We start from the raw sequence: 24743 nt of genomic DNA, 5'->3' as shown, positions 1-24743 counted from the left end.
TCTTCATATATTAAATAGAGGGGTGGTCCTTGTCTGAGGAGCCATATCTTCATAATCTGATGTCCGATTTTAATAAATGATACCTTGTTGCAAAGGGCAAGCCAGTACCTAGAGAAAAGAGGCCACGTCAGGTTCGAACCCAGTCGGCTAGGGTTCAAAGTCAAATTCCGGTAATATTCTCAAAATATGAACTTGTCAGAACAGTCAAGACAGTCCTGAACACCCAAGCACTACCTTCACTGAGTCCAATAACACCATTGGAGCAATTCTCATGGCTCCCCGTGTCGGGTCAGCTTAGTCTTGGCCAACACCCTACCGCATGTAACAAGTTTGATCATTTTCTGATACCTGTCCTATTTTTTTTTAATTATTATTATTGTAATTTATACTGAATTTCAGTTGATAATAACACTATGTTAGATTTTGACCCTTGTTCGAGTCTCTACACCCCAGGTACCTACCTATACCAGATATGTATGAATATGTTCGTAGATGACTTGGCTTTACATTTAAGCTACTTACAAGTCCATATGATGCCATCAGAGCTCAGGACAGGTATCAGAAAATGGTTTAACTTGTTATATGCGGTAGGGTGCTGGCCAAGACTAAGTAGGTCCCTCCCGGGGAGCCGTGAGAATTGCTGCAATGGTGTCACTGGACTCAGTGAAGGTAGTGTTTGGGTTTTCAGGACTGCCTTGACTGCTCTGACAAGTTCATATTTTGAGAATATCACAGGAATTTGACCTTGAACCCTAGCCGACTGGGTTCGAACCTGACGTGGCCTCTTTTCTCTAGGTACTGGCTTGCCCTTTGCAACAAGGTATCATTTATTAAAATCGGACATCAGATTATGAAGATATGGCTCCTCAGACAAGGACCACCCCTCTATTTATATATGAAGAAGTATGCATATTTTCACGAAAAATGATACATTTTGAGACGGTCCTCCGACGAAACCGTCGACGGTAAAATGATACAAGTTACATATCCGTTTAGACAATGTTTGAATTTAATTTATAAAAGTTATTTCATTAAAATATCTTGTGTTTGGAACATTCTACAATTATTTGAAGTTAATGAAAAACATGGACATTTTACGTACGGAAAAGTACGGAAATACAGCTTTTTATCTTACCCTTTCACCGATAGACGGGCGACATGCGATACGACATTATGAAAATGTCGCTTCATATTGTCGAGTGTCACTTCGCGTGTCGTGTATCGTTTGGAATTGTCGCGCGTCGACCCTCACCCAAACCCGCGACACGCGACATACGATACGACATTTGGAAAATGTCGCTTCACGTTGTCGAGCGTCGTTTGTGATTATCGCATGTCGTTTGATAATGTCGCTGTCGCGTTTGCAGGGTCGACACACGACAACGCGAAGTGGCATCGCGACATTACGAAGTGACATAGCGACAATGCGATACGACGCTCGACAACGCGAAGTGACATCGCGATATATCGTGCTTTTGAAAGGCGACATTTCAAAGTGGATATCGCGACATTGTCGTTTGGAAAACGCGATGGCGACATTATAAAAGGCCCCAACAGGATTCCGTAGAATTGAAATGTGTCATATTTAAACATTAAATGCTGAACTTTTATCATTTTCATCATTTATATATTATTGCTATAACTTGAAATCGTACTTAAGGACGTATGCTAGAATTTGGTGCGAAAATTTTCCCAATAACAGAAATTCTTCAAACTTTGGATATTGAAAGACAATCATCTAAGAAACAAAAAATGCAATAAAAATCATAGGTCACCTGTTTCAAAAAAGAGTTATCTGCCATTGAAAACGGCATTTCCCCCAAAAATGACGTTTTCAGGGGCAGATAACTCTTTTTCGATACCGGTGACCTTTGATTTTTATTGCATATTTTTGTTTCTTAGATGATTGTCCTTCAATATCCAAAGTTTAAAGAAATTCTGTTATTGGGAAAATTTTCGCCCATCTCATATACAGGGAATTCAAGCGTACGCCTTTAAGGTATTTGCCGTCGCAGCAGAACCGTCTCATGATGGATTGTATACATGTTGTTGGCCAACGGACAATTATACCTTTTAACAAAAGTTTTGAATCCAATAAATGTAAGGCTTACTTTGGTCGCGCAATAAGACGATGCCAAACCGGTGCCAGAGTGAGCACTGATACTCGTGATATTTACAATATTCCCCTTACTCTTTCGCAGATAAGGAAGGGCATACTGAAAAGGTGATAATGTACCATTTAATGTAAATCATTAATTTCGATAATTTCAATACAAATGCATCGAATACGCACGTTGTTTAGCTTGGTTCTTTTTGTTGGGTTTAACGTCGCACAGATGCAATTATAGGTCATATGGCGACTTTCCAGCTTTGATGGTGGAGGAAGACCCCAGGAGAGGGCGGGTACCTGGGTAGAACCATCGACCTTCTGCAAGCCAGCTGGACGGCTTCCTCACAAGAAGCATTCAAGTCCCCTCGTGAGGCTCGATCCCACCTCGGTGAGGCGCAAGTGATTCCAAGTCAACAGTAGGTCTTTGTTAAAGAACAAAAGCAACCCGAGTATATTAACATTTGTTCTATTCCCGATTTCTACATATAGACGGATTAGAGTATAACTGCTCTAAATGTTTTTATATGTATGGACTTAGATCGCTTTCGTTCTCACCTCTAGTTTTGCCGTTTATTTTAGCATTAACAGTAGTGACTACCTACAAAAGGCTATGGTTTGACTTTTACAAGAGAGGTCTACAGGCCTGCATTAAAATAAGTTTGGGTTTAGGCCTACTGTAACTTACTTTACTCGCCGTAAAATTACTGACAAGATTAAGGTTTAGTAGGTCCTTGAAACCTTCAACAGTTAGCTCATCAATCGTCTTACTTCCGGGATCTAGAAAAAAAAATGGTAAAATCTCATGAAGTGTGTACGAGTTCTGTAGAATGACTGCACGGTTTAAGGAAGAAAATATTATTCCGTGAAAGAATGAGTGTATATATCTTGGTGCAAAGCTAGTACCTTTTATATTACGTTCGTATTTACACATGAAGATTGTTATACTGTGTTCAGTATGAGTGAATCTGAAATTATTGCGTATTTTTAACGTGAGTAAAAACTCAAAGAAGGCAAATATGATGTAAAAAATTATAACGTCAAATAACGTTCATATCGGATGTCACGTCATTTTTGACGTCATTTTAATGTATGCCATTACATTTAAAAGTACTTCAACGTTGACAAAGTTCATTTTTAAACACATCTAGCTCTTCTACATGATATAATTTATTAGAAGATATTTTGGAAGAATAGAACCAAGCAGTATAACAGCGTAGTGTGACTGAATCTGTTCACAAAAGGTAATAAAATCTGCCACACCCTTCACATCCCTACCCCTAGCACCATGAAGCCTATTAAAGCGGACCTTTATAATATAATTCTAAATGACCAAAAATATAAAAAGAACACTATTTCAAAGTACATATGTATAGGGAGAGAGAAGTTTCACGGACGACTCACTGACATTTTTGACAGGTAGCCTCTATATACCAGTCTGATTACACCGGCGTTTATGCTTCGCAATATTATATTATAGTATATCTAAATATCCGATGCTTCAAGATGTCTTCTGTCCGCAGTCTTTAATAATCTTATATAGCCTATAAAAAGATCTCTTAGAAGCCAAGAATTAACCAAGCAAACAAATAGCAGACTCGGATCTACGGTGGCTGTTCATCATAATCAGTTGATTGTATATATTCTGGAGGAATTCGCCTAGTAGAAGACTTAGGGTCCGAGGGGTGTTGCACATTTCATTACCTCTCATGAACAAAATCAAACCGAGTCTACTTTCATTTTGCTTGATTGCATTCTGGTCGGGCTACATGCTTCCAAAGGATATTTATACAGATTTTAGTTCTATCCACATTCAAATGAAAGAAAAAATAAACATAACAAAGAGAACACCATAAACCCACAAAAGCAAAAGCACCACCAGACGGTAGTTTTCTGTATCGCCATAACCAGAACGTATTACACTTGATGAAAAGGAAAACTTGCAATTCTAAATGTAGTTAGTGGTTTGCAATAACAAAGGGATAATTACGTGTTCCGACGTTATTTACTAAGCAGTCAATTTGTCCGTATTTCTCTGCAACCTGTTTTATAGCATTCTGAAAGTAAAATGTAGCGATGCATGTCAGTTCGCCTATTTAGGACAGTTCTTTTCCTGTTACAGTATAGTGTTCAGACATAGCTTTTTCTACGAAATATGTGTTCCAAACCAGACAAACTTTTCTTACGAAATCAATGTTCTAAAACAGACTCAATTTTTCCTTATGAATCGGTGGCTATGTGTGTCAATTCAAAGGTCCTGGCTTCGAATGCGGTCCAGTGTCTTGAAATCTCTAAGGTGCTCTTAAGTGTATCTCACTCACCTAAGAGGACAGTACTGGTTCTTCACAGGAAAAAGGACTTTGTGTATATCTGTGCTACACGCCGTTAAAGAACGAAAAGTATAAATCTAGTATAATAATAATAATAATAATAATAATAATAATAATTCAGACAGATTGTTAAAAATCGACAAATTTTCGCTTGCGAAAAAAGAGTGAAATATGATTCTTAAAATAGGTTTGGTAAGGAACTGGAAATTTATCGTTAAATAATCTATACATCACTACGGTAGTTTAACAAAATGTACCTTAATTTCTTCTTCTTTCGTCATATCACAATGTACGTAAAATATTTCGCCAGATGTACTGACTGACGAGAGGGTGTTTCCAACTTTATCTGAAATAAATTGAATTTTGAGATATATTATCTTACATACAATCTGAGGAAGTGTATCAAATAAATAAGTTTATAAATACTCAATATTTTCAAAAAACTATCGGATTTGAATAATTCTATTTTGTGTATGTATTGCACTTATTTATGCAGTACATTCATACAGACTAATACTCTTCATAATTTTATAATATGTATGCTTCAACAAAATGAAATTGTACCCGACGTTCCTTAATAAAATGCATCTCTTTATCATGAATCGACATGTAGTAGCCCCGTTCTTCTTCTACATGTATATTGTACAGCACAGTGTTTGCCTCCGATGAAGCTTTCAAAGGCTAAAATAGCTGGCTGGCCTAGGTTTAGAATATTTACAGTGGTATTATGGTGACAATTAAAAAAGCTGAGAATATTTAAGGAGAAAGTAGAAACATACCATTTAGGTCTAGGACAGCTATTTTCCCACCCTGTTCCGCTGAAAATAGTAGCATTAATTTAAAAAAATACCTATATGGTTAAAGCTCAAATAATGTGTAAACGACATCATAACCTGCTTTACTCAACAAACGGCTATGATTTAAAAGCAAACATTTTTAAAACATCTATTGAATCTGACTCATCTTCGACGTTTAAATGGTAAATGATTGAAATAAACCAATCTTTCTAAAAGCATCTAATGAATTAAAGTGCAAAATTATCTAACATGTCCTCAGCTATCAAAATCTAGGCGTTGCCTTGTCGGTGTCCTCTATTTATACATGGCGACGGATTAAGTGAGATTTATACATATAAAAATCTTTGATGTAATTGCTGAGATAGATTACATAATTTTCAGAGCATTTTAACTAAAATTTATCATAAATGCCTTCAAATTTTCAACGCATACAGTATTACTTTTGTTTTGTCCAAATGTCGGTTGCGGACCCCGTCATGACAATCGAAAATGTCCGTATTCTCGAATGCATTTTCCTTCGCCCTTACAGAAATGTCCGAAGGATTCCGAAAATAGCCAATCGAACGGAAAATGTCGATTGTCATTACTTGACCACTAGTCTTTTAAAATATATGCACACTATAAGCAGTAGTTATTTACATGTAAATGTTTTAAAACTGAAACTGTATAAAATGTTCATGTCTACGAGTCTTAAAAATGTACAAATTTAATAATGTGCACGTCTTTCGCAAGTACAAGGCTTGAAATAAACAATTTATTCAGAAACTTGTACTCTTTTTAAATATACATGAATGTGCATACCCATCACATCCACGCAGCCACGCCCGATCCCGCAACATCCTCCAGTTACTATGGCAACCTTGTCCTTAAAACGTAGTCCATGTGAATCGCTGGTGGCTGACATTCTTTTCTATTTTATTCACTCAAATTCTGAAAATACGTATATTCTACACAGAAAGAAGAATTTACAAATGAGACATTATTATGAATTTAATAAAATGATTTTTATAACCATACTTCCTGGGATGTGTGTATACATGTATCAAAGTCTCATTACCTTAACAAAAATGTGCTCCAAATTCAAACTTGCACTAGATCTTTGTATGACTTCGTTTTAAAGCTAAGGGTTTGACACGATATGTGAACTTTTATCTGTAGTTGACCTTGCTTAACATCAATATTTCACTTCAAGTAAATTTAGGTCGTAACAAGTTTTGTTTATACGATAACACAGTGAGACCCCTTTGATAATGATTCGTCTATCAGTGACTAACCACATAGCGACAATAGGTACCTTATAGTATTTAATCTTGTTAAAAAAAATTATACCGTGTTACTTAAAAACTTCATTATATTCTGGGTCATACCATTTTTCCAATTGTATCTTCAGTTGGTAAAAAGGCCATGAATCGACTATTTTATACATGCCGCATGTTTTGTGTTCAGCCCTCATATAAAAGGTACTTACAGAGTTTATTGGAACTAACAATGCTACTGAAAAATCTCGTAAGATGCTGCAACATTGTATAAGGCTTGTATAAGATTTATTTAAACTTCATTGGGACTGATCTGTTTTGATACTTCTCGTCTGGTCTGTTTCGTCGGGTCTTTAAGATGTTTAAGTATACACACATGTGTACATTTTAGGTTTGCTTATTAGATATTTTACTGCCTAGAGCAGTTTTGTGACTTAAATTTCGTATCTCTAGTTACTCTTACTTGTATTAGAGATCCACCTGGCGGTAATAAAATTCTATTTACACTACTCTGTAGCTCTTTCACATGGTTGGGGACAATGGTGAGGTTCGGTGCTTTCACTTAACCGTATTAAACTCTGCAGTTGTGTTTTTGCCAGTGACCGTTCCAGGGCGGAACCAAACTGTGATACTTTATTTGTTTGATTGGCCTTTGTCGTTTAACTGATTTAGTTTGTCTATGTACTTATTGTTAATGTCAATTATTTTCACTTCCTTACAAACGCTGCCTATAGCTACTTGTTATTATTCCAAAATTATTTTGGCCGAATTTACAATTGTAGAATATTGGTCTATGACTGTCAGGACTTCACTTGCATGTAGAATCTGACGTTATATAAGACTTACCACTTTTTTTTTCTATTTTACATGGTCATTGTAAATAAAATCTGAAAAGTAGATCCCTCGGAAGCACCGAGAACAAGGCAAACAGTGGAAATTGCAGACTCGATTTGATTGAGTCTGTTCATGAGCAGTAGTGGAAAATGCAACACTGCCTACGTCCCCTAGCACCGGCTTAAGCAGTGTTCAATCTTCAAATCTAAATGAGTTGAAATCAATGATCCCGAAGGACCAGAAAATATAACAACACTGAGATGAAGTCGGGGCGACTTTTTACGGCCGCCACTAAGCACTTAACACCCGCTGTTGTGAAGCAAATAAAATCTGAAAACTAAATCCCTCGGAAGCACCGAAAACAATGCAAACAGTGAAAATTGCAGACTCGGTTTGATTGAGTCTGTTCATGAGCAGTAATGGAAAATGGCGTAACCCATTTTATCTCAAAACTTAATACTGCCGACTTAGCTTATATTTAAAATTAAGTTTCAGCTAGATACAAAGCACAAGAAACTGTATCTAACGTCGGATCACAACATTAGACGATGACGTATTGTATGACAAACATATATATAAAGTTGTACATATACAATGTAGTTGTTAAAGAAACACGTTTTACATCTGAACAGAAGCAACCTACTACTAATTGTGAAATACTACGGGTCAAGATATAATTAGCAGACAGTTAGCTGTTGTATGTTGCATCCTCAAATCGACCACAGACCTTGACAGCTTTCATGAACTTTACAACCTCTAAATCTAGTCTGTCCCCAGTAAGGCACGAATTGGCTCCTTGATGATTTTAACAGAAATGTACTTTCAATGAAACTAGGAAGTTATTTGTCTCAATGAAAATAGGAAGTTATCTGTCTCACTCATTGATATTCTTAATGACCACAATCTTACTCAAGTGGCATGCGAGAACACGCGCTACGGAAATGCCTTTAGCAAATTTCTGGCGTCTTATCTTACATTTGTCAACAATGCAGGAACTTTTTTTTGGTATCTCGGCCCATGATATTAGCTGTGATTCAACAGCTTGGTCTCCTCAAGCTTAAAAGAACATAAAGAACATTGAGATAGCGCAGCACCGTGCAAATGGATATGTCAAAAAATAAATACTACATTGCTGCGTTTATTCCAGCGTTTCCAAAATGTGATCAGGCTAAGATGGAGATGATCGTCCTTAAATGATGCCAGGCTTCTTATCTTTTACAAGATTCACAAAAACTTAGTCGCTACATGACTTCCCCACCTCCCATCTCCGAGCCGAAGTTAGGATCAACAACCATTTGCACCGTTATTGTCTCCGCTCGGCTAATGCAGGCACGGATTAATTCAATTTCCTCAGGAATTGTCTGCCTGATAATTTTGCTGCTATGCCTAGCTTCGACTCTCAAAGAAGTTGTCTCAGAATAATTAAATGATTACGTCAGCAAAGGATGTCTCACATTTTTAACTTTCTCTCGTTTCTACTTTATGTTATACTTTAAACATGGAAGAAGGATTATCCGTCTCCATCTAACACCTGCTTTTATCGACACACTATCATATTATTTGTTAGGAACTTTTAGTATTCACTTGTATCCTGTTCATAATTACTTGAAAAAGAGATGCGACAGTATCAAAAATAGATAGATAGTGGATATTGGAAATATATCAGCACAAGGTTTAAAGAATATTAATTAAGCGTTTAAAATATATATAAAATGCTACCGTTTTGATCTGTATATGGCATGGTAACTAAGCGTGGGCACAATCTTGACACAATTACCAACACATACAGGGTAAAACCTGGAACAACTGGAACAACTGTTACGTATTAGACCTTCCTGGTAAAACATAGTACATATAATAAATTGTGTAAAACACAAATATATATGCCCTGTAAAAATGAAACATATTGTGTGGTGAATTATTAATTTTACAAACATATATAATACAGCATTTTGATGAACATTAAAGAAACTAATAACTTAAAAACACGCACGAAAAGGGGCACTTCCGTGATTTAAGAAATGATAACCATCCAGTTAGGCTCGGTATAAACTATTAGTAAGCACCATCCTTTCTTTGAAAGGAATATAAAATTTATTAAAATGAACATAAAACAATAAACAGGACACTGAGTCTTTATAGGTGGTTCTCACTGACCTTCTCTAGCTGTTTCTGTAGTAATATACAGTAAATTATCTCTTAGAAATACTACAATGTGAAAGAAAGTGGTTTTCAGACCTCAAAAGTAGTCACTTACATTGACCGACTGCCCTGTGTGGAACGGCACCGGTACAGAAGTTAAACGTAACCTACACATTTCACAAGAAATATTTTACATAAACTTAATTCCATTGCCTTTTGTGGTTTCATTACCGCGCATTAGAGAAAACAATGGCTGAAGCAGGTTGGGATGACGTTACATACATCAGAAAGAGGCAGCCAAAGAGTGGAACTCTGAAAACACAGCAGGTTTAAATAATTCGTGTTTAAATGTAGGAGTACTCGGATGGTGCAGCATGCTTGTTTGTTTAAGTTGTTTTCATTGAAAGAACAACTAACTCCTTTTACTTTTTGAAAAAAATATTACATGAGAACTTAGTTTTCAATGTTTCACTTAAATAGCAATTAGAATAAAATCATTTTTTTTATTTTTCAAAATGTGTTGCTCAATCATCATGATCATGAAAGATACATTAGTGTAGCCAGTTCTTGCAACCATTCCTTAAAAGTGACACAGTTTTAAAGAAAGTTGATGAAAAACATATAATAATAAGTTTTAATTCACAAAACAGCCATCAAAAGCCATGATAAAATCAGCCTATTTGTTTTCCAAGTTGAAAAGTACAGTTCTGAAAATTGATCTTGACAACAGTAGCGAAAAAAATTTGGTTGAGGCTATATACCCATCTGCTGTATGAATACTATATTATGGACATAGGGATCACCTTTGACCATGATTTCGTAGTATTCTTAAATATTTTTGGCGAAAATCGCATAAATTTTGCTCAGATGCAATTAAATTTTTATCAAGTCGTATCCTGCTAGGCATTAAACTTCAAATTGGCAACAAGAATTTGGTCCAGGCAAGTAAAGTTAAAGTTGCCCTATGGGCAAGTGCTCTTCAAAGTTAAGGTCAAGCCCTTATGGCTATTTTTGGCGTCACTCAATAATTTTTCAGAACAAGCTTTGTTTCAGCTCAGAGATCCAAAAAGATCTATTAACATCTCTGAAAACTGATTTTTTTTAGGTGTACATGGTAGAATGCTTAACCCTTATCATGCTGGACACGATTGATTCTGCCTTTGCGACCAGTGTAGATCTTGATCAGCCTGCACATTCGTGCAGTCTGATCAAGATCTGCACTGTTCGCTATTCAGTCAGTATCTTTTTGGTAAGCACCCCTTTTAACAGTCAATGGTACTGTCCAAATTGAAAGATGGACAAGTTCATTATAGAAATTTAGCAGGGTAAGGGTTAATTTCTGCCTAAAACAAAGCTGTATGGTTTAAATTTCTTTTCAGGCTTTAAGTTCTGCACAGAGGCAGGGAATCCCTATTGACACAGAGAAAAAGTGTAAGTTTTTTAGCTCACCTGAACCGAACCAAGGGTTCAGACTGAGCTGTAAGTATAGGCAGATGGTCCGCTGTCTGTCATCCTGTGTCTGTTGTCAAAAATTTACTTAAACATCTTTTTGTCTAAAACTACTGGTAAGAATTACACCAAACTTAGTCTGTAGTGCCTGGCAAGATCCCCTTTCAATTTTTTTTTCAAGTGGGAGCACTAAGTCTTGGTCCCTTGTAGGGGCTGCTAGAGCGAAATGTAAAATGTTCCAATTGCTGCAGTTTTGATTTGATTAAAGATTTATCTATATGAAATTCTTACCAAAACCTTTGGAAATTAAAAAAAATTATAATTATGTATTAGGCCTAACAAAAAATAACAGTCCTGTGTTTAAGGTTACCTGTCCCTGCTGACTGACCCTAAAATTGAGCCCAAGCCCTAACATTTTTGTTGAAAGGTAAGAAAACAATGTAAAACAATTTTTTTTTCTATTAAAACTGCATTTTAGGGATATGTATTTTGGAAACATGTTAAAATTAAATCATTAACCCTTAGCCTGTTGGCGGCAAGTGATTCTGCCCTTGCGACCAGTGCAAACCAAGATCTGCCTGCAATTTCGTGCCGTCTGATCATGGTCTGCACTGTTTGCCATTCAGGCAGTATCTTTTTGGTAAGCACCCCTTTTAACAGTTAATGGTACTGTCCAAATTGAAAGATGGACAAGTTCATTATAGAAATTTAGCAGGGTAAGGGTTAATACAAGTGTGATTTATAGCTGTATTCCCTTTTTATCTCACTTTCTCCATGAAATAAAAATAAGAAAACAATGCCTACATGTACCTACTTACCCTATTAAATAGAATATGGAGAGCTATACTACTCACCGGGGCGTCGGAGTTGGTTAAAGTTTTTATGAAATGGTAATATCTTGTATACCATCAAAGATATTTACTTCAAATTTGGGACACTTGTATTTTATAACAGTCTCTACCTGTAGGCAAGAGTTTAAAGTCTGTCAAGTATTTTGGCTGAATTATGGCCCTTTTTGGACTTGGACAGTCAGGGGTGTAACTGTTTTAAGTTATGTAACCTATTTCAGTTACTTTTTCAAGCATTTTATAACCTGTATTAGTTATAAAATATAGTTAACTCAGGTAAGTTATTTAAAAAAAGTCTTTTTGCTGTTCTCACAAAGTGACCTTTAAAGTGAAATTAGTAGCAAACTGAGGTTAATCAAATTCTCTTTTAGTCTGAGCATGACCTGATAAGCATAATGGGATAATAATGAGATATTAAGAGTTTTAAAGCTTTGGCGTAAAACTTTACAGCCTTGTGTAAAAAATTTTACTGCATAGCTGGAAAGATAAAAGGTCAAGGATTCAGGAAATAATTGCATTAGTCTCTTTCAAAATGAGGAATTGGCACAGGAGGGCTTTGTAATATTTTATGTGACTGAAACAAGTTCTGGAAGTTTAACCAGTAACTCAGATGGGTTATAAATTGTGATAACTTGAAACAGTTACACCCTTGACTGTTGGAAATTGGTTCAGATTTTGTACAGGTCCATGTTTTGTCAAAAATATTTGACATGTGGCTTTGAAACTTTGAACATTTGTTTATTATAACAGTCTCTACCTGTAGGCAAGATTAAATAACTCTGTCAACTATCTGGCTGAATTATGGCCCTTTTTGGACTTGGAAATCAGTTACATTTTTCATTCCAGTCCATATTTTGCCTATAGTAACCTGTTGGTCATATGACTTGAAACTTTGACCAATTGTTTACATCATAGTCTACATATGTAGGCAAGACTACATAACTAGGACAAGGACTTTAGCTCAGTTATGGCCCTTTTTGACATAGAGATTAGTTAAGTTTCGCATACCATTCCATGTTTTGTCTAAACTGTTTGATATATGGCTTTGAAACTTTGAACACTTGCTTACCATCATGATGGTCAAACATTGTCATATAGTGCAAGACTTATCCAAATCCACAAATACAGGTAAATTGTTTGTCTTATCTATTTTCTTCTTTTGTCTGAAAATCTCTGGTAATATTTTGACCCCATACTTTCATCAATTCTTTGAATAGTCCAGTGCGCTGTCAACAGACAGCTCTTGTTTGTGTGGTGGTAGGTGATTAAATAGTTAAAGCAATGAAGCTCAGTAAAATGTAGTTTCGTAGAATATAAAATACATTGTGTGTAGCATGGAGACATGAATTTTTTCGATTAATTACAGTTGCAGGAGGACAGAACAAACAGCATTCAGCTTCCAAAAACACTGCCAAGCTGGACAGAGAGACTGAGGAGCTGCATCATGAACATGTGGCCCTTGATGTGTGTAAACTCATACAACAAGCAAGACAAGCCAAGGGCTGGACTCAGAAAGAGTTAGCCACTGTATGTATTACTTAAAGCATTAGACTGCCTTGTTTGTCTGAAATTAAAATACCATTTGGCATGAAAAAGCTGTTACTTAAGTTTAATGGGCTTTAAGTTTTCAACGGTGTGTGTACCATGTCTAGGTATTATGGGGAGTTTAAGAATAAATGCACCTTTTGCCCCGAGTAGAATCACCAGCTTAACGATCTATATAAAATGCAGAATGATACAATTAATTTCCACATTAATATTGCAGTTTTTATACATATATTTAATATATTTATACTATATCTTTCTCTTAGTTTATGTGTATTAACAGTATTATGCATTAGGTTTGAAATAGTACTTACTGTATGCACGTATACTTAGAGATGAACTCAGTTTAAATGTGTAATACCACTACAAAAACTGGTTGTTTTTAGCTCACCAGAGCATGAAGTGCTCAAGGTGAGCTTTTGTGATTGCCATGTGTCCGTCGTCTGTCAACAATTTGACTGTTAACACCAGTGATTTTTTTTCCCTTTTGGGAAAAGGTCCGGTACCGGATAAATTGGGAAAAATAGCGGGGTTTTTACTCAGATTGGGAATTTTTATAGTTAATTAATAACATCATTTAGAATGCTTCTTCCTTTAATTCCATGTAAATATCATCAAACAAACTGTTTGAATGGTTAAATCATGGTGAATGTCAATGTAACTAAGTTTTCCTTCTGCAATCATCAAAATGCAAACTTAATTTGGTCATTTGGGGAATTTTTGGATGATAATTGGGAAAAAAGATTGCATTTTTCAATTGGGAAAAGGTCCTTTTAGGGGTACTTTATAAAGAAGGAAAAAAATCCCTGAACACTCTAGAGGTCACAATTTTGGCCCAATTTTAATTCAACTTGGTCAGAATGTTACCCTCAATAAAATCTTGGACGAGTTCGATATTGGGTCATCTGGGATAAAAAACTAGGTCACCAGGACCAATCAAAGGAAAAGCTTGTTAACACTTTAGAGGCCACATTTATGACCGTATCTTCATGAAACTTGGTCAGAATGTTTACCTTGGTGACCTAGGCCAAGTTCTAATCTGGGTCATGTTTGATCAGTCAAATCAAAGGAATAGCTTCTTAACACTCAAGAGGCCACATTTCTGACCCTATCTTCATGAAACTTGGTCAGAATGTTTATCTTGATGATTCCTAATCCAAGTTTGAATCTTGGTCATGTCAAGTCAAAAACTAGGCCACTAGGCCAGATCAAAGGAAAATCTTGTTAACACTCTAGAGACCACATTTTAAACTCATGAGAATTAGTCAGAACGTCTGCCTTGATGACCTCTAGGTCAAGTTCGAATCTAGGTCATGTGGGATCAACAACTAGGTCACCCAGTCAAATCAAAGGAATAGCTTCTTAACACTCTAGAGGCCACATTTATGACCCTATCTTCATGAAACTTGGTCAGAATGTTTATCTTGATGATTCCTAATCCAAGTTTGAATCTTGGTCATGTCAGATCAAAAGCTAGGTCACTAGGCCAGATCAAAGGAAAATCTTGTTAACACTCTAGAGACCACATTTTAAGTTTGAAACTCATGAGAATTAGTCAGAATATCTGCCTTGATGACCTCTAGGTCAAATTCGATTCTAGGTCATGTGGGAAAAAAAATAGGTCACCCAGTCAAATTAAAGGAAAAGCTTGTTAACACTCTAGAGGCCACATTTATGACCCTATCGTCATGACACTTGGTCAGAATGTTTATCTTGATGATCTTTAGGCCAAATTTGAATCTTTGTCATGTCGGCTCAAAAATTAGGTCACTAGGCCAGATCAAAGGAAAATCTTGTTAACACCCTAGAGACCACATTTTAAGTTTGAAACTCAAGAGAATTGGTCAGAATGTTTGTCTTGATGATTTCTAGGTCAAGTTTGAATCTGGGTCATGTGGGGTCAAAAACTAGGTCACCCAGTCAGATTAAAGGAAAAGCTTCTTAACACTCTAGAGGCCACATTAATTTTATGAACCTATCTTCATAATACTTGGTCAGAATGTTTATTTTGATGACCTCTAGCCCAGGTTCAAAACTGGGTCATGTGGGGTCAAAAACTAGGTCACCCGGTCAAATCATAGAAAAAGCATGTTAACACTCTAGGGCCACATTTTTTATCTATCTTCATAAAACTTGGTCAGAATGTTTGGTATCATGAAATCTTGCATGATTTCGACTCTGGGTCATGTAGGGTCAAAAACTAGGTCACTTGGTAAAATCAAAGGAAAAGCTTCTTTATACTCTAGAGGCCACTGTTACTGCATAAGATTTAATTATGAATGTAGCTCTATACCAAACTAAATTTGTATATTTAGTAAAGTTAAATACATTTGATGGTGATTTCTTTGCTGTGGTTTAAATTTCGCTATATTCGCGAGGCCCTTCATATAGCAAAAATTAATCCATGCGTAAATATACACCATTACTCCATTAGTATAATTCAAATTCAAGTAGGATACCATTTTTACAATTTTATGAGTATTAATCCTCGGGGAACAAACTCAAAATTTCAAATTCGCGAAATTTTTACCCAGCTAAAATAATTATGTGCTTTTACAGTTGAAGTAAATATCATCAAGATAAAATATTTTAGTGAAAAGATGGCCTTTGGATATTCAAATAAATCTTATCCCCTCTCTTAAGTTTCCTTACCTGTGGTCAATCCTGTCTTGATTTCATGGGGTTGAACTAAATTATGCAGTTAAAAATGTGTGGTACATATACTGAACTGCTTTTAAGGTAGTTCTGCACGTTTGATAAACCGGAAGTGATAGGGTAACGTCATTTATCCGGAAAATGTGGAATAAAGCCTGGATTCGGCGTACGGAAATGAAAATGATTATATGAATTAATAGCAACCTATTAGTAACTTTATTACAATGGCACTGTTACTGTCTTTCTAAAGTTAAAATATGATATTAAAATATCTGACACGTTAAAAATTCAAAATAATGTCTTAAAATTAGCGTGAAAAGTGCGGTTCACTTTAATCATCTTCAAATATCTCAAAATCAAGCCACGAACCTATACATTTTATTTCACCACATTATAGGTATTATGTTTATTTACAACTATGGGAAGTTTCATTAAATTCTACATTGTAGAAATATTTCTATTAGCGAAAATGTTATGAAAGTTATGATTTTCCCATAGACTTCCATTATGAAAAATTGCGTGAGATCTAATTTTTTCAAATCGGTCTAACAAAAAATCAAGCACACGACCCTATCTTTTTTATTTGCTGAATTTTCTAGGTATATTCTGAAGTTTTGAAAAATCAGAGTTTAATCAAATTCTGCATTGTAGAAAAAAAATCGATCGAAAAGTGCAGAAAGTTCTACCTTAACCCTTAGCCTGCTGCAGGCGAATTTAACAGCCTTTGCAAACAGCTTGGAACCAGATCAGACGCCGATTAAATCGGCGTCTGATCAGGTTCCAAGCTGTTTGCTACTCTGACAATATTTCTTCCAATTTTGGAGCAAATTGAATGAACTTTACAATTTTAGCAGACGACATTTCCAGCAGACCACAATTTATCTAGCATGCTAAAGGTTAAAAGGTGGCACTTAGTACATAGTTCTGAATAACTCATATTTTAGGCTTGGGTTTTGATTAAGATTTTCTGAGAAAGTTGCATTATATGTAATGTATACCTGACAAAAAAAAAATATATTATGAAGAAATGCCTTTCAGCATAATTGTATGCTTCATAAGACATTCACTACAAAAATGGAAGACGTAAAATGACAAATTAAAAATCTTTAAATATGGGCTTTTGTGTAGTGCTAATCAAATCGGAAAATTTTTTTCATCAAAAGGATTTTTAGTGTATACTGCTTTTCTGCATTGCGTATTGAAAGGTTTTAAGATCCAGATAGCCTTTACTGTTGCTTATGTATATTGAGTTTCAGGTGTAAACCAAAGAGCTGTCCTTAAGACTGTTTTTTTATCAATTTCAAAAATAAGCCTACAATTTCAAACCAAAATAACATGTTGTTTTTCATGTTAGGCTTCAGAAGATGTATTCAGATAAAACTAAACATACAAATCTATGAAATTGATATGGATTTGCTTATGTACCTGTTGATAGGTAGCTATGTGTGTGACATAATCAACTGTAAGAAATGTGATAATTTTAGGCCGTATCGTAGTGATGCACAATTTATAATTTAAAGTACATTATGAACATAAAAGTTATCTCAGTTCTTTGGTCATTGATTTTGTTTCAGAAAATAAATGAAAAGCCGCAAGTGATAAATGAGTATGAATCTGGTAAAGCCATACCTAATAACACGATTATGTCCAAGTTGGAACGAAACTTAGGTAAGCCATGTTTTCTTTTTGCACAATCATTCTTTTTCTTTTTCTTTCAATTTTTTAACCATTTGTCCGTCTGATTTTAGTCACCCAAACACTGTAAATTAAAAAAAACCCCACTTGTTGGCAAATAAAACATGGTTTCAAGATCAGATGCGTAGTTAAATCTAATCATGAAGGCCGGAGGCCTGAGTGATTAATTACGACACATCTAAATGAAATAACTTGTTTTATTTGCCAGAAAGCATACAAAACTAAAATCTATTTCCATTCTAACACGTTCGAATTACACCAGGAAGGGATACTAGTCTGGAATCCTTTTTTAGGCAGAATAGTCAAAAGTGGGTCATTTTGCGAAACATGTTTTAATCGACAGGACAATACAGGGTAAAATCCTCCTTTGTTTATATAAAAGAAAATCTTAAAGGTGTTAAAATAAAATATAATGGTAGATTATATTTTGAAAATTTGACTACACTTTTAACACAAAGGAATAATTATATGAATTACAAAGGTAAGTGTAGATTCTTTCCAAAACATACACCAACGAAGATATAAAAGTATATGAAATAGAAAAAGTGGAAACTCCAAAGGTCCCTAAACACGACAGAAATGAAACTGTTGCATGCTTGGACGGTAGTGGAAATGCATGCTATCGTCCACGCCCTCTAGCCCTTGGTTGAGCAGAACTCAATATTTACATATGTTACAAGAACTAAAAACAATTTAGTGACATAGAAATAACTATTCACAAATAGTGAAGCCAGTCAAAATCCGTTATATATAGTTATCTGGTGAATATCACCCATATACAATTTTGGTTACACCAAAGCGATATAACTCTCATTAATGTTCCCTCTAAAGCCTTCCATATGACCACATTATATTTATTGAGATTCAGGAAATCCAATGCTAAGCAGATGGTCCAGAAATACTGCGACTAAGTTTATATCCAGGCTGTTCTTTTCAGAAAGGTGTTTTTTTAAATACATGTCAAATATTTTCTGTTTATTCCAGAAATTCATCAAATAAAGGTTTTATATTCATTTTGTGACATCTGATAGAGGAAAGTATGATGAATTTATATAAAATAAAAAAATATAAAAAAATGTCCAAAAAATGCCAATTCATTCCTTAGCATTATGTGTCTAATGTTATATGGGTAAAACTGGTATGATCTGGTACAAACCATTAAGACATTGCTACGGGACGTGGGGAGAAGGGGATGCAGTTGGGTATTTCCTTTCCTTATGGGTGGACTAAGTCAAGCTGAGTCTGTTATTATCAATTGGTTGCATTCTATACCACCTGGGATTTCCTTACATATTTTATTCAAGAGTTGGTGAATACTGGCCATAAATGCTTGGGTCAGTTTTATCAAGTTTCTCTACAAATTCCCTTATAAGTGTAATATTTTGTTGTGTGTTTTTCTCTTCAGGTGTCAGACTGAGAGGAAAGGATAGGGGACAGGCCCTCGGAGGACCTAAAAAGAAGTAGCTAAGCTCAGTAACCATGGAAACATGGAGTTGCTGCACAGCAACAGACTCTCATTTTGCATTGTATTTTCATTCTGTTAGAATAGAAATTAACTGCTATAAAAAAGTGAGATTTAAAAGATTAATTAAAATGTAAATATAATGTTCAGATATTGATAACTTTTAATTTGTCACATATGTTTAAATTCAAACACTGAGAAAAAATGGATGTTAAAATATATTAAAATATGTCTCTTAAAATTATAAACAAAGCTATCTTTGGTCACAGTATTGCTTTATCAATAATATTTAGACAGTTACATTTAATACTAACAGTAGCATATAAATGTAAATTTTAGTAGATCGAAACAAATGGATAAAAAAGTACTGACGAATTTTGGACTTTCTACTTTTCTTGTGTACATTTTTCTGTGTATGTGATCTTTTTCAAGTAAGTTATAACAATTTATTATTGACATATCCCTTACAAATGATGCTTGCTATGTGGCTTTTAAAAATTAACATAGGAAAAATGATAAGACGTGTACTAGCGAGTTTACTATGCATTGGTGTTGATTAAAAAGAGAACCAAGAGCTTGTTTATCTGATGTTGAAAGTTAAGACATGATAATTTATTCAATGTCAAGATTGTGTTTTAATGGTCTAATGAAATGTCAAGGTAAAATTTGCCTGATTTATAGCCAAGATGCATTTTCTATGTTTCCTGTCTTTTATCATTTGGTATTTTATGGAAAGTAAATAGTTCTAATTATATTGATGTTCACAGGTTGGGTGTTAATACAGCTTGTGCAGTTCAGATAAATAGCTTTTACCATTCTACCAGTTTTCGTCGTTTTTTCAGGCCCATTTGTACTGATTTGTTTATTATACAGTCCTCTTTCCCTGGACAAGATCCAAAAGGTCCCGAAATCTGAAGTTTTATATATATATATATATATATATGAGCCGCGCCATGAGAAAACCAACATAGTGAGTTTGCGACCAGCATGGATCCAGACTAGCCTGTGCATCCGCGCAGTCTGGTCAGGATCCATGCTGTCCGCTTTCAAAGCCTATTGCAGTTAGAGAAACCATTAGTGAACAGCATAGATCCTGACCAGACTGCGCGGATGCGCATGCTGGTCGCAAACGCACTATGTTGGTTTTCTCATGGCGTGGCTCATATACCAAAGCATTTAGAACTCTAAAAGCTGCACAGGTTTCCACATGTGACTCTATATTTTCAGCTGGAGCAGTTTATATAGTATGTGATAAACTTTAACTTACCATCCTTTTATTGGTATGAATATGTGTAGGAACTTATAAATAGCCGAGATGTGGAGATTTTGGCCTTTAAAATCATGTAATCTTGATGCTGTCTGATGCTAATTTTATGAAATTCATTTTTGTGGTTTAGTAGATACAAAGTGGATAAGAGTTTAAGTTATTTGATCTTTGACCTTTAATTGCTGACACAGGTCATATACTCTGCTTGCAATCTTGATGCAAATAATAATTAGTGCCAGTTTTATGAAAACCTTGGAAGTGGTTTAGAAGGTGTGAAGCGGACACAAAATAAAGCTACTTGACCTACAAGTGTGATTGGACCAAGTGACCTTATTTGTGCATTCTGTCCATGACCTGGTAGGATGCAGCCAGGGATCAAAACCATGACCTCCCACATTTAAAGTGGGAAATCTACCACTAGGCTACCGAAGTGGTCTCTGACAATTTGAACAGACTTTCGAAGCATACTTCTATGTAATAATGTCATTTAACATGAACACAAGTCCCTGTTATTATACATACAGTATTTATGAACAAGAGGACCCTAAATGCCCTGTATCACTCACCTGCAGATAATCTAGTAACTAATTATGTCTCCCACCACACAGTGGTGTGGGAGACATATTGATTTACTCCAGTCTGTGTGTGTGTCTGTATGTGTCTGTCACAAAGCTTGTCCGCACTCTAAGTCGAACATTTCTCATCCGATTTTCTTCAAACTTGAACAAAATGTGTTTGACCATAAGACCTCGGCTAAGTTCGATAACTAGCTAAATCGGTCTTGGAGTTATGGCCCTTGAATTACCAAAAATCGGTCTTTTTACTCTTGTCTGCACTCTTATTCGAATATTTCTCATCCAATCTTCACCAAACTTGAACAAAATGTGTTTGACCATGATACCTCGGCCAAGTTCGATAACTAGCCAAATCGGTCCAGGCATTTTGGAGTTACGGCCCTTGAATTATGGAAAAATTGGCCTTTTTACTCATGTCCGCACTCTTAATCAAACATTTCTTATCCGATCTTCACCAAACTTGAACAAAATGTGTTTGACCATGAGACCTCGGCCAAGTTCGATAACTAGCCAAATCGGTCCAGGCATTTTGGAGTTACGGCCCTTGAATTATCGAAAAATCGGCCTTTTTACTCTTGTCCGCTCTCTAAGTCGAACATTTCTCATCTGATCTTCACCAAACTTGAACAGAATGTGTTTGACCATGAGACCTCGGCCAAGTTCGATACTAGCCAAATCGGTCCAGGCATTTTAGAGTTACGGCCCTTGAATTACCGAAAAAAATCCGTCTGTTTACTCTTGTCCGCTCTCTAAGTCGAACATTTCTCATCCGATCTTCACCAAACTTGAACAAAATGTGTTTGGCCATAAGACCTTACCCAAGTTTGATAACTAGCCAAATCTGCCCAGGCACTTTTGAAGTATGGCCCTTGAATTACTGATTGGATCCACTCATCCAGACCATCTAATTGGATCCACTCGTCTAAAACATCTAGAGAAACTAACATTTTTCATAGGGGCAGTTGTGGGAGACATGCGCTTTACTCAAAAGCATCTCTAGTTTGGCCTAGATTCCATAGTGACAAACATTTTGACCATGTCATATGTAAATCAGGTAGATTGTTAACCAAGGTTTGCATTAATTTGAACTAGTCTCATAGTTTTTGACCTCAGGTACCCCACTTTCGAACTCTACCAAGATTTCATACAGACGCACATTCTGACAAGACTTGTGATGATCAACATGAAAAAGTGGCTTCTAACAAAGATTTTCTATGATTTTTTACCTAATAACCTAGTTTTTTCTCCAAGTGACAAGTTAAAAATTTATTCTAGACTTAAACAGAGAAACATTCTGACCAAGTCTTATGAAAATCAGGTAGAGAATCTTGCCTTTAGTTGATTAACAAGGTTTTTCTATGATTCAACCTAGTGACCTAGTTTAAGACCTGGTAACCAGTTTTAAACCTGACTTAGATTTCGAAGAGACAAACATTCTGGCAGTGTTTTATGAGGATCAAAAAGTAAATATGGCCTTTACTTGTCTATGATTTGACAAAGATTAAAAACTTGACCTTGATTTTATACAAACAAACATTCTGAAAACAAGCTGTCACTAATGGTGACAAATGCCCCCGCGGCACCTTGACCTTTGACCTGGTGACCCCAAAGTCAGTAGGGATGGTGTACTCAATAAGTACTATCAGCATGTTTAGTATGAAGGTCCTGGGTGAAGTGGTTCGCGAGTAAAGTGCTTTCATGCAAAAAGTTAACGTTGGTCCCTGTGACCGTGACCTTTGACCTGGTGACCCCAAAGTCAGTAGGTTTGGTGTATTCAGTAAGTACTATCAGCATGTGGAGTTTGAAGGTCCTGAGTGAAGTGGTTCGCGAGTAAAGTGCCTTCATGCAAAATGTTAATGTTGGCCCCTGTGACCTTGACCTATGATCTGGTGACCCCCCAGTCAGTAAGGGTGGTGTACTTAGTAAGTACTATCAGCATGTGAAGTTTGAAGGTCCTGGGTGCAGTGGTTCGCGAGTAAAGTGCCTTCATGCAAAAAGTTAACGTTGGCCCCTGTGACCTTGACCTTTGACCTGGTGAATATGGCCTTTACTTGTCTATGATTTGACAAAGATTAAAAACTTGACCTTGATTTTATACAAACATTCTGAAAACAAGAACTGTCACTAATGGTGACAAATGCCCCCGCGGCACCTTGACCTTTGACCTGGTGACCCCAAAGTCTAGGGTTGGTGTACTCAATAAGTACTATCAGCATGTTTAGTTTGAAGGTCCTGGGTGAAGTGGTTCGCGAGTAAAGTGCCTTCATGCAAAATGTTAATGTTGGCCCCTGTGACCCTGACCTTTGACCTGGTGACCCCAAGGTCAGTAGGGGTGGTGTACTCAATAAGTACTATCAGCACGTGAAGTTTGAAGGTCCTGGGTGCAGTGGTTCGCGAGTAAAGTGCCTTCATGCAAAAAGTTAACGTTTCGACGACCTAATGAACGAATGGACGGACAGTTTAAAACTAATATGCCTCCCTTCGGGGGCATAAAAATTATGATAAAATCTGGCCTCTAGAGAGCTGAAAAGGTCTTTCCATGATTGGACCTAGGAACCTATTTGCCGATGTCATGTAATCCAGTTTTGAACTTCAGCTAGATTTCAAACATAATCTGACAGTCTTAAGAAGATCAAACAGAAAATGTGGCCGCTAGCCGGTTTACAACATTTCTATGATTTGACTAGTGACTTAGTTTTTGACCTCACATAATCCAATACAGAACTTAGATTCATAGAGACAAACATTCTGACAACAAACTGAAAGTGTAGGTTTTAGAGCATCAATGTTTTCTATGATAGTGACCTAGTTTTTGACCTCAGGTAACCCAGATAGAATTCATAAAGACAAACATTCTGACAAAGTTTCATAATTTTTTTAAGGTGAGGTAGAAAAAAGCATGGTTTATATTAATTCATTTAAGCTCTCGAGTCTTGAAAAAAGCCAGCACTGGTGTCCTATGAGAAGGCGTGGTTGTGTTCCATCAAAGCTTTAGCTTAAACTAGAAATTTATTCATAGGACACAAAATTAATGCTGTAGCTCTATGATGTTTGATGTCCTGTGCAACACTCGGACTGTATTTCAGAGAATTAAGCAGACAGCCATAATCTTTGGCTTGCAACGTGGTCCTCGATCTGTAACTTTTTTTTGTTTGGTTTAACATTACACTGCCACAATTATAGGTCATATGGCATTTTTCATGGTGGACGAGCACCTAGGTAGAACAACTGACCTAATGTAAGCCAGCTGGTTGGCTTCCTCTTATGAAGAACTTCTCTGTAACCTTAACACTTTAGTTGCATTTATAACTGTTCTTTCACCCAATCCATTTGTGCTAGGTTATTTCGAAATACATTATACATGACAGAAATAATTTTCCAAACATACACAAACATGGGTAACATTGTGTGCCTTTGTCACTAGGTGGGCAGTTGGTCTAGTGGTAAAACGCTCAACTGTCAATCCAGAGGTCCCGGGTTCGAATCCTGGTCCAGGCACTGGAAATTTCTGAGATGCTCTTGAGTGTTTTCCACCTAACTAAGAGGCCTGTACTGGTTATTCCCAGGAAAGACAGCTTCGCATGTATCGGTGCTATACACTGGGCACGTTAAAGAACCAGACTGTCTATTCGCAAAGAGCTAGGCTAAGTTAGCCGGACAGGCCTGTATCTAAATAGGATTTCTCTCTATCTGTTCTGGGGGCTTTATCCCACTCTGTCCCTCTGGTCAGATCGCTCTGTGTCTGTACTAGTAGAGGATGAATTCGTGCCCTCTGTGGCTG

At 36.2% G+C, this 24743-nt stretch overlaps 2 protein-coding genes across 2 annotated transcripts in view; one reads left to right on the top strand and one right to left on the bottom strand.

Annotated features, from left to right (window-relative positions):
• The window catches only part of LOC123530074 (17-beta-hydroxysteroid dehydrogenase 14-like), a 28715-nt gene extending 22267 nt beyond the window's left edge, over window positions 1-6448 (bottom strand). Inside the window, exons 1-7 of the mRNA XM_053524311.1 lie at window positions 6292-6448; window positions 6036-6164; window positions 5217-5255; window positions 4695-4783; window positions 4098-4164; window positions 2796-2887; window positions 2112-2216 (exon numbers count right to left, since the gene is read on the bottom strand). Of these exons, the coding sequence (XP_053380286.1) occupies window positions 2112-2216; window positions 2796-2887; window positions 4098-4164; window positions 4695-4783; window positions 5217-5255; window positions 6036-6138 (495 nt within the window). The 5' untranslated portion in view covers window positions 6139-6164; window positions 6292-6448. The remainder of the gene's footprint in view (window positions 1-2111; window positions 2217-2795; window positions 2888-4097; window positions 4165-4694; window positions 4784-5216; window positions 5256-6035; window positions 6165-6291) is intronic.
• A 3149-nt stretch (window positions 6449-9597) lies between these two features.
• On the top strand, window positions 9598-19938 carry LOC123557716 (endothelial differentiation-related factor 1-like). The gene is made up of 5 exons (XM_045349357.2): window positions 9598-9793; window positions 10846-10897; window positions 13130-13290; window positions 17538-17631; window positions 19064-19938. Exons 1-5 carry the CDS (start codon window positions 9716-9718, stop codon window positions 19120-19122), a joined length of 444 nt encoding a protein of 147 aa, XP_045205292.1. The 5' UTR covers window positions 9598-9715; the 3' UTR covers window positions 19123-19938.
• The last annotated feature ends 4805 nt before the right edge of the window (window positions 19939-24743 follow it).

This window comes from Mercenaria mercenaria, chromosome 15 (genome assembly GCF_021730395.1).
Source record: "Mercenaria mercenaria strain notata chromosome 15, MADL_Memer_1, whole genome shotgun sequence".
NCBI lineage: Eukaryota > Metazoa > Mollusca > Bivalvia > Venerida > Veneridae > Mercenaria > Mercenaria mercenaria.
The sequence above is the reverse complement of the archived record's forward strand: the minus strand, read 5'-3'. Positions and strand labels throughout refer to the sequence as shown.